Source organism: Dromaius novaehollandiae, chromosome 2 (genome assembly GCF_036370855.1).
Source record: "Dromaius novaehollandiae isolate bDroNov1 chromosome 2, bDroNov1.hap1, whole genome shotgun sequence".
NCBI classification, from domain to species: Eukaryota; Metazoa; Chordata; class Aves; order Casuariiformes; family Dromaiidae; genus Dromaius; species Dromaius novaehollandiae.
In genome coordinates, this window is record NC_088099.1 from 98,195,247 (window position 1) to 98,211,299 (window position 16,053).

Genomic DNA, 16,053 nt, shown 5'->3' on the forward strand with positions numbered 1-16,053 from the left:
CAGGAATTAGTCCTGTTTTTCTGATAACTCTTCAATGATTAAGTTTGGAAAATGTAGCACTCTGATGCAAAATACACGCTCCAATTTGTCATTTTCAGCATATTGCCTTGTGGATGTTACCTGGAGTGCTCTCTCATGCACTTTGTCGTTTTGTCTTATACATATGTGGTTGAGCGATCACCTAGAAATTTTTCTGCCTTTTGTTTCATTTTCTGTAATCTTCCTTTGCAGAAAATACTTGACATTCTCATGTAATAGATGCAAGTATTGTGTCCTATGTGGTTGAAATACTGTGAAATACTAACACGTACTCACTTTTTGTCTGTTTTTTAAACTGATGTAATGAATAACAGAAAAGAAATCTAAGACTTCAAAATCCAGGCATTAATAAATGTGTTTAACATGACAAATTGTTACTGCAAAATTATCTTTTATTGAGTGAAACAATTACTTTTACATTAGTACTTCATTATTTCAGATAGTAGTAGTTATACTTTTGCCTTTTTCTAGCATCTTAGAGTTTGTGTCTGAAAGATTATGTTGTATTTCATTGTTCCACTCCTGAAACAAAAATTAACAAACAAAAAGAAATGCTGTGACTTCTCTTTTCTTTGTAAAACTAAAAAAGACAACTGTAGAAGGCAAACTTACAGCAATCAAACTCCTTTCATAAAACTCCTGTTATGCATTACATTTGGCAAACCTCAAGCTGATACCAATTTAAAACAGTGGATTCTAGGAGTCAATATATAAATTAAAGCAATATATGTTTAAATCTTCTGTTTTTTTCAGTGTGCTTGTTGGATCAAGAGCTGCACACTGCAGCATGTCAATATTTCACTGGCACTTCACACGTATTTTTCACATTCTACCTGTCTTTGCACATTACTTCTACAATCTCTCGTCTTGTCAAGTTACGTCCAGCTGCTTACCTTCTCCATCCAGGCCCTATTATATAACTGAAAGTTTCATTGACTACCTGCATGATTTATACAGCTTCATTGACCGAGTCTTCTTTAGCTATTGGTGTTTCATTACCAAAACAAACAAACAAAAAATCATGAGAAATTTGCTGCTCACCCTGGAAACTTATCAATTTCCTACATTTCAGCCTCAAGATTTTATTCTTTGCTCAAAGAAAGAAAATGAGCCCCCTCTAGTTTTTGTGGAATAATAATGCTTTTTTACAGTCACTCCATTTTTCTAAGCTAAGCATCTCTTCAGGAACGAAGATGTAACATCAGCGTAAGCAATATCAAGGTAAGGACGTTCTCCAGAGGCTGTAAGGAGCCTTGATGAATAGGCCTTCCCTAGGGTCCAGGTATCCAAGTTGCTAAGACTGCTGCTTACATCCCTGGGAGCTGGAGGCAGAGAAACCCTAAATTTCAGATCCCTAACTGGCAATATGGAAGAACAACTGTAAAGGGCTCACACCCTAAAGAGCATTTTTTTTTTCTGCTGGCAGCTCCTTTTCTTCGAATGCACAAAAGACAACATGAAAAAGGCCACAAGCTTTGAAGAAATAAAAGATTAAATAAAACACGTAAAAAAGTATCTTTGCAATGAAGAGAGTGAATCTCCTATTGCGCCTGAGGCTGTAGGTTAGGAGGCTGCAGAAAGCAGGCAAGGTGGGCACACTGCTAGGGCTGAGCGAGGTGTCCTACAGCACCACCTCATTAGCAGCCGCTCAGTCCGGCAGTGTCAGGCCACAGGTTTAGTAGAGCTCAATTCTGTACTGCCTATGTCAAGATTAAATCAAATATTCTCCTGGAATCTACCATCTTGCACCCACTTAAGCTGGACTGTTTCAACAGATAGAATTAGAATGCATGGGATAAATACATGTTATTAAATTTACCAGGTTGCATGGTATTTCTAGAGATATATAAAACTGTGAATGGCATGGAGGAGATGAACAATGTGTAATCACACCTTGGAACTGTTTTTCATATCGGAAAAAGTGGGGGATATAATAACTAGTATCATAGGAATTTTTAAGCAAAGTAGAGCTTTTCCACAAGGCATAAAATTAAATTATGGAACTCACTGCTGCAGGATTGTGTGAATGCCAATACTACAAATGAGTAAACCCCCAAATTTAAAGGAATTCTCAGAAATCCATCAGCAACAATTAAACCCAAAGACACAAACATAACCTCCATCTCAAAAGGTCTTCAAACTGCAGGTTGCCATAGATGAGCAGGTATACTGGAAGAAGTATCACTGTCCACGTGGGCTGTTCCTGTCTCCTTTTGCACGCATCCCCCACCAAAAACTCTCTAAAGACAGACAGTTCTTGGATTCATAGACCTTTCACCTGACCCAGTATCAGCGTTCCTTTATAATGTATAGTACTGCTTTTAAAATAACCATCTTTTGAACGCAAAACCATACAAAGTACATGTATCCATCTAAGGTTTCCTCAGTCACATTGCTCCTTCATGTCATTTGAGACATGCAGAGGACTAACTAAGATGATGTAATTAAATTGGCAATGCAATGTTTCTGTTGTCAAGATAGGAGTCACTTTTTCATGCATAGATCTGATCCCAGAGACATAGTCACAAAGCCATCTTTTCAAACTTTTCTCCTTAAAGCTGAATTAAAATTTTCATCTAGGCTAAACTGTCAGCAGAAACTGCTCTGCAGTGAGTGGAAATCAATCCAGTCTTGTCTCTTAGTAAGGTAAGAATTTTGACATAGTGCAGTTCTCACACAGAGGTTTTCTTACGGAAAGGACTTTTAAATGCTTTTTTAAAAGTATACTTCTACTAAAGTCATTCCCTTCAAGAAGGAAAAGGACTACCAAAAAAAACAGGCTGTTTGCCTCAGCACCTCTTGAAATTTCAGGAATATTGCCACAGATGCCCTTGGGAGGACATATTTCTTCAGTTTCTTGTAACATATTTCACTCCCTAATGTGGAGAGAAGCATCAGCTAGGACTTGCCAGGAAATATGTCTACTGATATACGGCCTACCATCTCAGTGAAAGATCAGCTGTTCAGCAACTGGTTGCTTCGCTCTTACATTACTTGAACAACACGGATTATGAATTATTCAACCACTGTATGAAAGAGAGAAATATGATACATTTCACAGACTTTATACAAGTTAAAACAGTGGGTGCAGAATAAAGGGATTACATTATGAAAAGAAAATTCAACAGGCTCAATATGAAGAAAACATTTCCTAACAGATCTCTATTAAATGACTGAAAACCTCCTCAAGGGAAGAGATGGAGGCCTCATCACTTCAGTTATTTAAAACCAGACTAGACAAAGCATTCCTCTCTAAGGGGCTGAGGAAATGGAAAAAATGATTTATTAGGCTTTTTTCTGCCCATCTCTGATTTCTATGATTTGATACATTTTTTAAATGCAAACCACATTTGTATAACACAAGAAAGAGGCAGAAATACAATAAGAGGACTTTAGTTGTAGCATTGCCAAACACAATGAAACTTGATTTAAAATGAAATTCATGCTAGCAATTTAAACTGCAAGATGACTCCCCTTTGTTTAAGGTCTAGCACTGAAAGCTTTGTTACTGCCACATACATCTCTAAAAAGACGATGGCCAAGATTGATAAGGGACTGATACCATTCTTGTGCAATTGTTATCAAAGCAAAAAATCCAGCCATTGAAGAAATCTAACCCTTCAGTCATAAAAATATGTAATATGTTTAAACTACTTTATTTTCAGGTGCCAGCCTGCACTTGTACAGGTAAAGACTACCAAGGATTTTTTTTCTATGCTAGAGCTCCTTAAGCTGTGAAGGTCCAACTTTTGACATGGGAAGCTGATGCAAAAGGCAGAATGGTGCTTTAGAGAGAAGCAGTGAAATACAGGTTTTGTGCCTAAGGTCTGATAAAATCATAAACTCCCTGCGGAATATCCAGCAATAAATATTTACTGATGTTACTCAACAGATAACACCTAATCTGCTAATATGAAAGTAAAAGCTGACTCTCAAAACAGATGAGTCTCTTTCCATGCCTTCAAATATCTTTAAATGATTCCACAACTCCCAGCTCTCCTCCTTCTTCCTTCATTTCTTTTTTCCCTGAAGGCATTGCACTATCTAAAATAAACTGCACTGTGGATTTTATCTTGCTTTGTGAAAAATGGGAAGAAATCTTGTAATAAAATCTGAGAAACTTTAGGGTAGCTAAAATAAGCCTGTTTAAGAGTGGAACCCCTTTCTCTACACCCATCCATCCAAAAAAAGGAGACAAAATCATGACTCACAACTTGTACAAGAAATCAAGAACTGCAATTGAAGCGAACTACCAGAGACCTTCCAAGGTAACGCAGGGGAGGATGTCAGGTCATGGTGGTCCTCAGGCTTGAGACAGCCTCTCACTAGCCTTGAACCAGCCAAGACAAGACAGGATGTAGTCATATGCCATGCTTGCTTTGACATCAAAACTGTTAGATTTTCTGTTTTAACTGTTTGAATCCTCTGCACCCCACTCACTCACGCCCTGTCCGCAATTTGCCATCTTTTCAGTATTAATCTTGCTTTGTTGGACTGAGCTGTAAACTCAGTGCAGTAGAAAAGGTGGTTTCATTTCAGAATACTGTTCAGCTGCAGTTGCAAAAAGCTTTGGTCTCAGGGCAGCAGAGGTGATGGAAAAATAATGGGAAAAAGTGGCCAGGGGCTGGGATGGGGAGCAAGAGCTACTCAAGACAGCGAAGTGACCAAGAGAAATAGGCACTTGTAAGTGAGCTGAATCTAACCCTAGAAACGTTTAGACCTAGGAAAAACAATGGTTCTCTACTCTAATAAGGAGAAATCCCCTCAAAGGCAAAATCAACCAGCTTCCTGTAACCTTCTCAGTTCCCCCTTCTCTGGTTAGAGCAGTATGTAGCCACTCAGCTGGAAAGCTTTGTTTTCCTTCCTTCATTTACCTTGTCTATTTGGCTATGTACTGTTGGACTCATTTGTATCTTTTGGTTATAAAGTCCATTGGGAAGACAGTCTATTCCTGGGCACACCATAGAAACTTGGCCATCCTGAAGTTTGCCAACACCGCTGCTAGGACAAGATTTCACCTATTTTAAGTGTTTTATATTAGTATTATCAGTTTTGCAGATTTATAAGTAATACAGTAGGCTAGAGCTCAGAATGCAGCTAAATCAAAGATATGCGCCCTTATTTTGGTCAATCCTGTTTACAAGATCAAGATCTTTAAACAGTTAACATCATAGAGGGAATATGCCCAAATCTAAGGACATCTTTTAATTATAAAGTCAAATTCTTGTTTAGAAAGTAAAAATACGTAAGTGTGCTAGCAGTACCAAGTGACTTTCAATTAAAAAAAAACCAGAAGGACAGTCTCCTCCCAGGCAGAGACATATCTCTGCTTCACAGCCACATCCTGCCTATGATCTCACAGTCCCTCCTCACCTGCACAGATGTCCCTTAACTCAGCAACTGGCCCCACGGCCCACTGCCCCCCATGAGTCACAGCCCCAAAGCACAATCTGTTTCCTTCCTTGCCATCTGCTTTCCCTGTAACCTGCTTTTGGTTACTTGCTCTTCAGGCTCTGGGTTCAGCCACTCTTAAAGGAGAGCTCCAGCCCCTATGGAGTCCTGCTCAGGTGAAGGTCCAGCTCACCATGTCCTTCCTGTATTGAGCTGGCAGCTCCACTGGATGCAGTGCCAGCTGGCAGATGGCACTGCATCAATCAGCCTAAGCCCTCAGGTGACACCACTGTATCATACTGGAAATTAGCAGTCTGTGGGGATATAGTCCATATCCATAGGGTAGGCACGAATTTAACAAAAGAAAATCTCATTTGGGCTAAAATAATTCTGTGGTAATGAATCAATAGCACTTTGCACCTTGTTGAGTCGCGTGTCTGGATGAAGCAGGAATAAAATACTATTCAGAGGGGATTCTCTCTGTGTGGAAGTGGTATTTTTACAACCCTATCAGGCACGACTGTCCAAGGAGAGAAAAAAGTCACAAAGGGAAGGAAACGCGGGTAGGCAGATATGTATTATTTGATTCTAGTCCCATTTACACTGACTTCATACCAGTGACACAACAGTGACTTTGGCAGAACTGTTTCACTCCAAATGAGACAAGAATCATGGATTTTCAGTTCTAGGCCTTCAGGATGGTGCAGAATACCAAAAAAAAAAAAAAAAAAAAAAAAACCCAAAAAAAAGAGAGAGAGGCAATATCTGCAGTTCTTCTAGCTTCAGTCACAGAGCAAGTATCTTCTCCTGTCTTCACAAATAATTGAGATTTAGACCTGCTGGCAATTCTCAATGGCTATATCATAAATCATACAGGAATTTTACAAGATCTCAGCTGTAATAATGTGGATGAGCAGCAGAATAGCTATTCAATCAATATGTTTTTGCACACACAGATTTTTGAGTGGATTAGTATTGTGGTACAGTCTAAAATAACAGTGTAAGTTTAACTGGGTGGTGGTCTTAGAAATAGTGAAGTATAATAAGCAGTGCCAACTGGTACCACTGTAATTCTTCTGAGATTAGGCTCCATTTTAAAACCGAATACAAAATACCTGGTGCTGGAGCTGAGATAATCATAATTAGCCTGAAGAAAAAAAAATCAGCAAAAAACACCCAGGAAAAGACAACAGGTAGCACTGCAGACATGTTGTGCAGAGGTAATACATATATGTCACACAGTTTCAGAACCTACTTCCTCTTTCAGCCAGCCCTTTATTAGAGATATTATATTCACACATAGTGAACAAACCCTAAAATATATAAATCCCCTAACACTACAAATACATATTTTCCCAAAGTTATAAAGTACTATAAAACCAGATAGTTTTCTATTTTTCTTTCTTTTTTGACATGATTGTGTTTGGATGCTTAAAATTTATGAGTTCATAGATCAGTCACACCTTGCAGTATACCAGGACAGGAGATGACAACTCTTCTAACTACATGTACTTTACCACAAGCATTAAAAACAATTACTTAGGAATAGTCATTTCTAGGAATTCTGAAAATATTTTAGTTCTAATTATTAGCAAGTGATTACACAAAAGACTAAAACATCTCCTTTACCCATTCAGTACATAGCTCTGTAACTTCATACACTTGAAAACTATAATCTTGCTAGATGTTTTCTTCTTGCATATGTGCATCTATATATATATATATATATGTATATGTGCACTATTATAAACTCAAGCGTCAAGAAAACCAAGACCTTTATATTTCCACATTTTTTCCTAAGTTTGTAATAGGAATGTAAACTGTTGATGCTACTTGTACCATCTACAAAAATTGGACCAGCTTGACTTCAAGTCCTCTGGATAGACACAACAGCCACTTATGCTTTCCCTTTCCCATTGGCATTTTTCATTTTTACCAAAGTCAATTTGCTCTGAGAATATTGTTAGGCCATACATTCAGTCTTCACACAACAACCCCCCTCTCCCCGACGCTATCCTGAGAATACAAAATCTTGTGCCTGATCCAAAAGCCTTGTTTGCACTGATCAATTGCTCCTTTTCATTTTTTATTCTGTTGTGCACAGGAAAATGAATTTTTCATTATGGCGCTGACCAGAGCTAGTTGCACATAAACATTAAATATTTCTTTTTATTTTGGGGTTTTTCCACTAGTTTAAGAAATAGCCTAAACATACAAAGAAACCTTACAGGGCCTGGCAAACCAGCAATTCCTCTGAATGCAGCCAGTCAAGTTACACTAACTGCTGCATCTAGAGTGCCATGACCTCACCCTGAGGGGTGACAGAGGGAGTTCTGGGTATTCAACACCTAGAAGCATTACACATTAAACAGAATCCTTCTCAGAGTCATGGTACCTCCTTATAGTGCTCATTCTGGGAACTCAGAAAGCAAATAAAAAACCCCAATGATTTCAGAATTTTTCTGAAATTTGTATTAGTCATCAAAAGTCCATTTCCCAGTGATGGGGAATAAAGATCTATCTTGATCGCTAAAGTCACTTAAGGGAAATTCTCCACTGCAGCTACCAGAGAGTAGGCGTGCACAAAATCAGTCAGGCAATTTGTCAGGAGGGCTTATGGCGTGGAGGTGGAAGTGCTCAGAGGGAGGGTATGCATAAAGAAAGATAGCTGGGGAAGTTTGTAGAGCTCTGAACCTGTGAGGGGAAGCCCAAGGTGGATGCACACTTTAAAAAAGTGCATCTAGAGGAGAGTAAATGTATAGCTGGGTCCCTGAAAGTACTTATTATTAGGAGTAACTCAGAGGGAGCTGCAACCATAGGGGGAGATAATGGGGGCCCCTGTTTAGGGAAAGTGTTTTGAAGGATGAGTCTAGCACGGGGAAAAAAAATTGGATTCCTCATGCCCAGGATGCAGGAAATCCATAACCACTGGTCTCCCACAAATGTTTCTGGTGTAACAAGAATGGGAAAAGCAATGGTAACTTGTCTTATTCTTCTTGTATTATTAATTAAGAAAGTGATTCATTCACTAGCAGAAATAACAGATATTTCAAAGCATGAGATGCTTTGGATTAAGAGATGCTGTACTTTGACCTAGAGGGTGCCTGTTGTACTAACTTCTTCCAGGACTGATCCTGCAGTCTTGACTCACGTGAGCAAGCCAATGGAAGGCAAATAGCTACTTATTTGAATAAGGGCTGTGCAGCAGGCACCAAGTTTGGCAATTTTGCTTTAGCCCTCTCTACAATCTGGCCTTTTAAAAATCAGCACATAAATTTTATTTTCATTGTTTAGCTTTAAAAAAAAAAGAGAGAAGACAGTAAATATCAAATCAAATAGAAATAAAAGGACGATAAAACTAAGGCTACCGCTTCCATTTAGTGGGATGGACAATAACAAGAATAAATAAGAATACAAAGAAAGGCTAAATCAGCTATGCTACATACATGGCAATACATCTTATTTCACTGTTATTTGTTACGAAGAAGACATGCAGTCTAGAAATTCATGACAAACACACTGGCAAAAGCCGTAAACCATAAGAATAACAAGGCTCGAAGGAACAAGGCTTACAAAGACAACCCCAAGGGTGACTTTCTTAGATACTAGTAAGTAAATGCCTAAAGGCAAGGAACTAAAGTACAGCAACCCTAGCAGCCAAACTAGCACCCGAATTGAAGTCTGGAAGAGCAAAGATGTGCAGTTCCACACTGTCCAGTTGTGGGATACAGTTGCAACAGAGTCAAAACTCGTAGGCCTGTAAAATTCCACCACAGGGGTTGAGTTCAGGGTCTGGGGACTTTCTCTTTGTACTTCCATGATTGTTATTACCAGGCAATTGGAAGAGGTGTGAGAAGGACTAACCAGGGACGCCAACCTTTTGGGAGTCAGCAGGAGTTCTGTTGGGTTGTCTGGCAGGCACTTTTTTCCCTTTCCCCCACAAGCTAAATTCAGAAGGATGTTATTGTCATCAGGAAGGCTACTAACCTCATCATCTGGCAGGCAGGTTTCGAACCTGCAAAATGGGCATACTATGACTCCTTGAGGAGAGTCTCCAAAGTCTATGATCTTGCACAGGCATTTGGCACATACTCTGTGACAGCACTCCAGCACTTTTGGTTTTCTCTGTCTCAGGTTATAGCGGTTGTAACAGATCTTGCACTCAAGCTCATCTGAGCTCTGGGACTCCACAGACTCCTCTGGTAGCTGACTGGTCATTTCTTCTGATGGTTTTTAGACTTGTGGCAAGAGGAGTCAATGGACAATTATGTCACTCAGGCTTATTTTAGAATTTTTTCCTGATAATCATTTCACCCATCTCAATCAGGAAAAGAGGAGATGAAGTTGTCAAAAAGTGTCAGCAGGAGTCATCCATTTTCAGCTTCTGTTAGGGATGCTGTACTGCATGTCCTTTACTCCAAGCCAGGCATCCACGTAAATAAGACAATCTGGAATTTCTGTGGGGGGAAAAAAAAGAAAGAAAAAGCTGTAGTAGGGAAAACAAAGAAGCTTTTTACAAGCTTAGCTCTCCTTACTAAGTATATTTCTAAGGTGTCCTCTCTCTAAGGCTATTCACCTCTATGGCATATGAGGTACATACAGCAGTCATGCTGATAAAATTTTGCCTCACACTGCACACATTTGTTTTAGACTCGTGAGTAGCCTTGACTCCCTCAGCCCATGATGTTCTCAGCAGAGGATGCAATGTAATCACTGATCTGTGACTTTTTCTTTTTTTTTAAGGAGATGAGAACTAACTAATTGTGCTTTTCATCTTTTTCAGTAACTTTTGAACCAGCTGTCCACTTTCCAAGAAATTGGCAGAGGAGCAGCAGTAATGAAGATAGTTAAGCTTCTAAAAAAGTAGTAAAAACTGGCAGCTGGGTAGAGGAGACGGGGGGTAGTTATAGCAACCACCGTTTCTCCTGAAGAGCAATGGCCAGCTGGGTGATCAGCAGACACACACAGCCAGGCAGCCAGCAGCTGCTCTGAACCAGCCCTGATGTAGGGGGAAGCTAGTGGTACCCAGCGGAATATAGCTACAGGCAGATATGGAAGAGAGTTAGCGTTATTGTAGAGAGGTATGTGGGGACATATGTCATAAATTTGGAAAAACATCAGGCTTTATTAATTTTACTGCTTGTGGCACAACTTATTTTTCCTGTCCCCTCACTTAGCTGCTGAATACAGAGCTAATCACAGCCAATAAGGAGAATGAGGGTTCTTCAGCATGCAACAAATGCCTCCTTTAGTGTACAGATGCTAGGTGAGGGCCAATGTGCCTCCCAAGGGTACTTTCCTGCTGTACTGGCTTTCAAGTGTTTTACGGCTGTGACAGCTGTTTCACACCTCAGCTAAAGAGATGCCTGTGGCACGCTTGCACTGCTGCACTCCTGCTCTGCGCAGGGCTTTTGCCTGCAGACCCAGCAGCCTCCCTGAAACAAATGGGCTGCCCTCTTACATAACTGCCTTTCCATGAGTTCAGGAAACACTCTGTGTATCAAAAACAAAACGTTAACCAGGACTATGTTCTCTGGCAAGCAATAATTACTTCTCCAAACTTCTCCCAAATTCAAGCACTTGCATTCTCAAAATCGTGGGTGTGGCATTGCATTTTGCAGGCTTTTAATCCCATCCACTGGCAGAGCACCATCCAGAATGATGTGGGTCACCACTTGGGTCCAGCTGCCTCATCCAGCTGTCTGTGCCTGCAATAAATGCAGGCAGATGGAATATGAAAAAAAGTGACTGTATTTCAGTAAACCGTTGTTTCTTGATTATTAATTTTAGTAAATGTTTGATTGCTTTCAGTATAATTTTTGTCTTCCTTTGGAAATTTTTATTCACTCCTAGCATTCAGGTATTCGTCCCTTTTTTGAGAACAATGAGACAGAAAAGTCTCTCTTTTCAGCAATGTGCTGCTTCTGTCAAGAAATTTTACCTGCTATCCACCAGGTACTGTAACGTCTCTTTCATGGGCCTCTTGTTCCTCCTGTGCTTGAAGTATTTTCTATTATCTTTCTTACTTCCTGCACAATATAGGTTCTATCAGTGACTTTATTTAAAAAAAAAAATCACTTCCAGGATTTTAAAACAAAGCTATAACGCTTCAAACAATGCAGCAATAAAAGAAGATGACAACACAGCAAAGAAAAAACAAACAGGGCCTCCTCTCCATTGTACTTTCTTAATTTTTGCCTTTTCCAACTTATTTCTTTAGTGCTTTAAGTTTCCATCTCTGCCTTACCATTACTTTTATTATTTGTATTGTGACTATACTTGTGGTGTGTTCCATTATGTTAGGCAACACAAACACAAAAAGATTGATCTGCAGTCCTCAGAATGTACAAGCTAAGCATCTTATAAGAGACAAAAGTTAGATCTTTTACAGCTCTTATAATCTATCCTTTATCCTTGGTCACACTTTGTGCTTCCTTATTCATTTATAGAACTCTATTTCATTCCGAACATCATCTTCTAGATGACTTCTAGGCATATATAAATGTCACAAGATACTAACTTACCAAAGGATGGGGAAGCCACAAAATGGACCTAGGAAAGTGAAATGCTGACCTACAGGAGGGCAAAGCACTACTGAAAAAGTGAGAAGCAGAAGGAAAAGCACCACTGAGAAAGTAAAAGCAAAGCCAGCAAACAAAGCTATGGCTTTAATTTTCCACACCTGAGGTGAATTAGGATAACTAACATGCAAATGCTTCATAGTTAAAGCTGGCAAGAATTGTCCTATGACATAAAACTAGATTACTGTTTAACCAAACATCTTCCAGAAGGTGTGTCTGCTTCTCATGGAAAATTGTGAGCTTTCTCTGAAACCTCCCAAACTGAAAATCTTTGTGTTTTGTTGTTTATCTTTTTAATGAATATTTAAAAGTTTTCACAGAAAGCCACTTCCCAAACAGTTCTATTCACGCATTTATTGTTTCTGCCTGAATGCACTTTTGGGAAAAGATAGGAGGAAAACTGACAGTATTTTCCTGATTCTATTCCCTTTAGGTGGCTAAATTTTGTGTGACTAATAGGAAGTCACAACTCTTGCAGTCTTGAGTAGTAAATTGGGATCATTACTTTAATTTCCAGAAAGCAACGATCCTATTATGCTGGTTTCTGTCACGAGCTATTATGCAAATGATTTTCAAATTTATTTTACTGCATGTACAAGAAAGAGCTACTTTTATCATGCTTCTCTTTTCACATAGCCTGTTCAAAATATATCCATCAGTATTAAACATCATTGATTGTATGCCTTCTTCTTTGGCTAAGCTAGATGTTGAATTTCTCCTTACGTGTTGTAGTGTGATTAGTGCTTACTATTCTGCATTTATACATCTTTTCCTGTAAAAATTAATATGTAACCATTAATTATTATTAATGCTATTCCCATTGTATCTTTTCTTTATCTTTTCAGCTCTGTTGCACTTTTAGATGCTTCTGTCTTTTTGCTTTGCTCATTTCTTAGGGAATTTTCTACCTTTATTCCTTCTTGATGTCCATTTTCTCTCTAAGGCCTGAAACTGAAAACTGAGACCTTTTTGAGCTTAATGTATTCTGCCCTTCTATACATACCACAAGTTCTCCAGTTACAGACCTACTAAAAATACAGGAAAAAACAAAGATTTCTAATGAAATTCAACCTCGCGTTGACCCTCTCTCTCAAATATGGCCATCTGTTCTGTCAGCAAACTTCTACTCTATTCTCTAAGATTTTCTGACTTTTGCATTTATCTCCCAGGTGGGTATTTACGGGAAGCAGGCAGAATATGGAATTAGAATAGGGAATTAGAATAGGGAATAGATTAACTGCTGTCACTCTGAATCCTAGTCCCCCAGAAAAAAGGTGGCAATTCGCATACTTCCACCTGCTGTGCATTTAAAGCTAGAAAAGCTGCAATATTACTCAGGAAGAGGGAGCGTGCCAGTGAGTTCATGTTATGTCTTCCTCTTCTCTTCCAGCCACTTTGTTACATGATGTCATGTGAAGGTGTTTCCCTATCATATGTTCAAATACCCCATTGATGTTGGGACTTCTATTAATACTGGGCTGCAACTTTGACTCTTTCTGGCCTTGACATGCAGAGGACAGTCAAGTATAAACTCCTGAGGGTAAATCATAATATTGGTCTAGCCTCTTTGAATTCATCTACAAAATTCCTATTGACTTGAGATTAAATGGAGGTCCCATGGTCTATTTTTAAAGCACTAGGTTTAATTTTTTTAAAGTTCTGATATTTGTCAGGACTATGAACTATACTCCTTATGTCCAGTTTTCCACTTGAGCTTATCTATTTTTAGATAGAGGTGTATTCCCTGCTTCTTTGATACCAACAGACACAAGCTGCAACATGGGAGATTTCAATTTTATATCAGGAAAAAAAATTCACAAGATGGTCAAATACTGGAACAGGTGCCCAGGGAGGTCATGAAATCCCCAACCTTGATGCTATTGAAAACTTGATTGGATACAACCCTGGGCAAATCGCTCTAAGCTGGAATTCAGCCTTGCTTTGAGCAAGGGGATAGAACCTCCAGAGATCCCTTCCAATCCTAATTATTCTACAATTCTATGTTTCTGTATTCTTAGCCCACTTTATATGATCTGTCTGAGCAGCTTTGTCTCTTATTGAATGAGGAATCAGGCTGTTACTTATGTAGTGAAACATCTTTCCATGACAATTATTCTTTCATTTAATACACAAATACATTTTAGAAGAAAGCCTAGCTACTTTCTGCTATTGTCTTCCACAGAATGTATTTGCCACGATCAACACAATCTGACTGCAGAACTTTTCATTCCTGTGGCTATTACGTAGTGCCTAGCGGCTTTCAGAACAAAATATAAACAAACTAGACATGTTCAATTATAACAGCATCCGTCACAGTTTATCCAGGAACAAGCACATCTGCTGTTGTCTGACAACCACTTATCTTTTATAAATAAGAGTTCTGTCGAAGCAAGGACTGCAGCAGCGAATCCACCATCCTGTTCACTTAGCATTCCTAATGCTGCTTGAGTTTCGACTTCCTCTCTTCCCCTTCCCCATGCTGTCCTGTACTTTACGGTCTCCTCTGCCTGACTCGGACCCTTTTGCTAGAAAGGGAGTAAAGCTGATGATGGAGAAGTAACCTGACCGGATGATGGAAAAAGAGAGCAGTCTCTAGCTGACTGCTGCAGGGCAGCCCCAGGAAGTGAGACTTTGGCAGATTTAACAGCATAGGGAGTATCTTCGCTTGAAGAGCAAGAGGAGGCCACTCACAAAACCAGACTGAAAAAAGAGCAAGCTTGCACGGATGGCCAGACAGAGCACAAGCCTGAACAGGCCACCGTTGCTCCATCAGCTTGCTACTAATCACTGATGGGTTGCAGACCACAGACTGGGGGCTTTCATCCCAGTCACAGAATGAAAGGTGAAAGGCTTGTGGCATGTTACAGCCACTCTTTACACTCATCTATCAGCTACTGCATACACAAATTGTGCATATGAGAAGCTAGAAGCTGTTAGTTGCAGATGAAACTCTCTCGATACCAGACCTCAGTCATGCTGAAAGGGCAAAGCAGATGGGAAATCTGTTCTTCTGCTCACTAACAGAAGATCATTCTTGCCAGGATTATCACGCCATCCTTTTACCACCCATCTCACACATTTTTTTTCTGTGAATTGAATTTTAGGTTATATGTAAAATATTCACAAATGAATACATGAGGTCAACTTGCATAAAACATCTCCATGGAGCTACATAATATGCAATATTTTCAAAGGTTTTCAAAGACTTTCCTCTAAATGCAAGCCAAGTGTATGTAGAGAATAGGAGGAGAAAATAAACAGAGATAAATAAATACAGAGAAACTTACTTTCTGAGAAAAAGAACCTCTTGCAAAGGTTCACTCACAGGGAAGACAAGAAATACCTATCCTCCACACAGGCAAAGACTGGTGGAAAGGAGGGAACAAAATTAGTAGAGCAAATACATGAGCTGGGAGACCCTTCAGTCTGTTTTCTCAGAAAGAGAGGAAGTTGTCCAATTTCTCTGGTTTGCATGGAAATACCCATATGTTACAATTTCTGTTTAGGGAAATATATTGGGGAAATCCCAATTACTAAAATTATTTCTGTAAAATAATCCAGAGTTATCTTTACAGATCTGTTGTTAATTTTAAAGTTCCTTCAATATTATCTGCTAAATATACCTAAGAATTCTGAGGTGCTATCTCTTCTAGCAACCACATATTCACAAGTGTTAGAAATTCACACACAAAAAAAGGAGCAAAGCAGTTAAGGAGATAAACCATGCTTTGAAAGAAGGGTTTTAAAAACATATCAAAATACTTCCCTTCAGAAATCTCAAAGAAGCTCTTTATCACTTCTAGTTCTCCAAACAAACTGCGGTCTCTTCTCCAGCACAGACCAGAAAACACAACAGTCTCCTGTGGACCACTGCATTCAAACAGCTTTGCTGCATTCTGACTCAGCAGGCAATGACCATCACACTAGATTTTTCCAGCTTGTGCTAAGCACAATGCAAGAAGACAAAAAAAAAAAAAAAAAAAAAAAAAAAGGGAAAGAAAGAAAGAACCCAAACAGCTTTACTAATCTGACATTTGCATAG

The 16,053-nt window shown here is 39.2% G+C and overlaps 1 protein-coding gene across 11 annotated transcripts in view; it reads right to left on the reverse strand.

The window, feature by feature from the left end:
• Positions 1–6,685: 6,685 nt before the first annotated feature.
• RNF182 (ring finger protein 182) overlaps positions 6,686–16,053 on the reverse strand; it is a 56,889-nt gene continuing 47,521 nt past the window's right edge. For 3 of the 11 annotated variants that reach the window (XM_026112903.2, XM_026112898.2, XM_064506994.1), the window contains exons 4-7: positions 15,299–15,954; positions 11,372–11,459; positions 10,982–11,138; positions 6,686–9,887 (exon numbers count right to left, since the gene is read on the reverse strand). In XM_026112903.2, the coding sequence (XP_025968688.1) occupies positions 8,908–9,648 (741 nt within the window). In that variant the 5' untranslated portion in view covers positions 9,649–9,887; positions 10,982–11,138; positions 11,372–11,459; positions 15,299–15,954 and the 3' untranslated portion in view covers positions 6,686–8,907. Of the gene's footprint in view, positions 9,888–10,981; positions 11,139–11,371; positions 15,955–16,053 lie in introns of all 11 variants that reach the window. The other 8 variants (XM_026112965.2, XM_026112957.2, XM_064506995.1 and 5 more) reach the window with 7 other exon arrangements.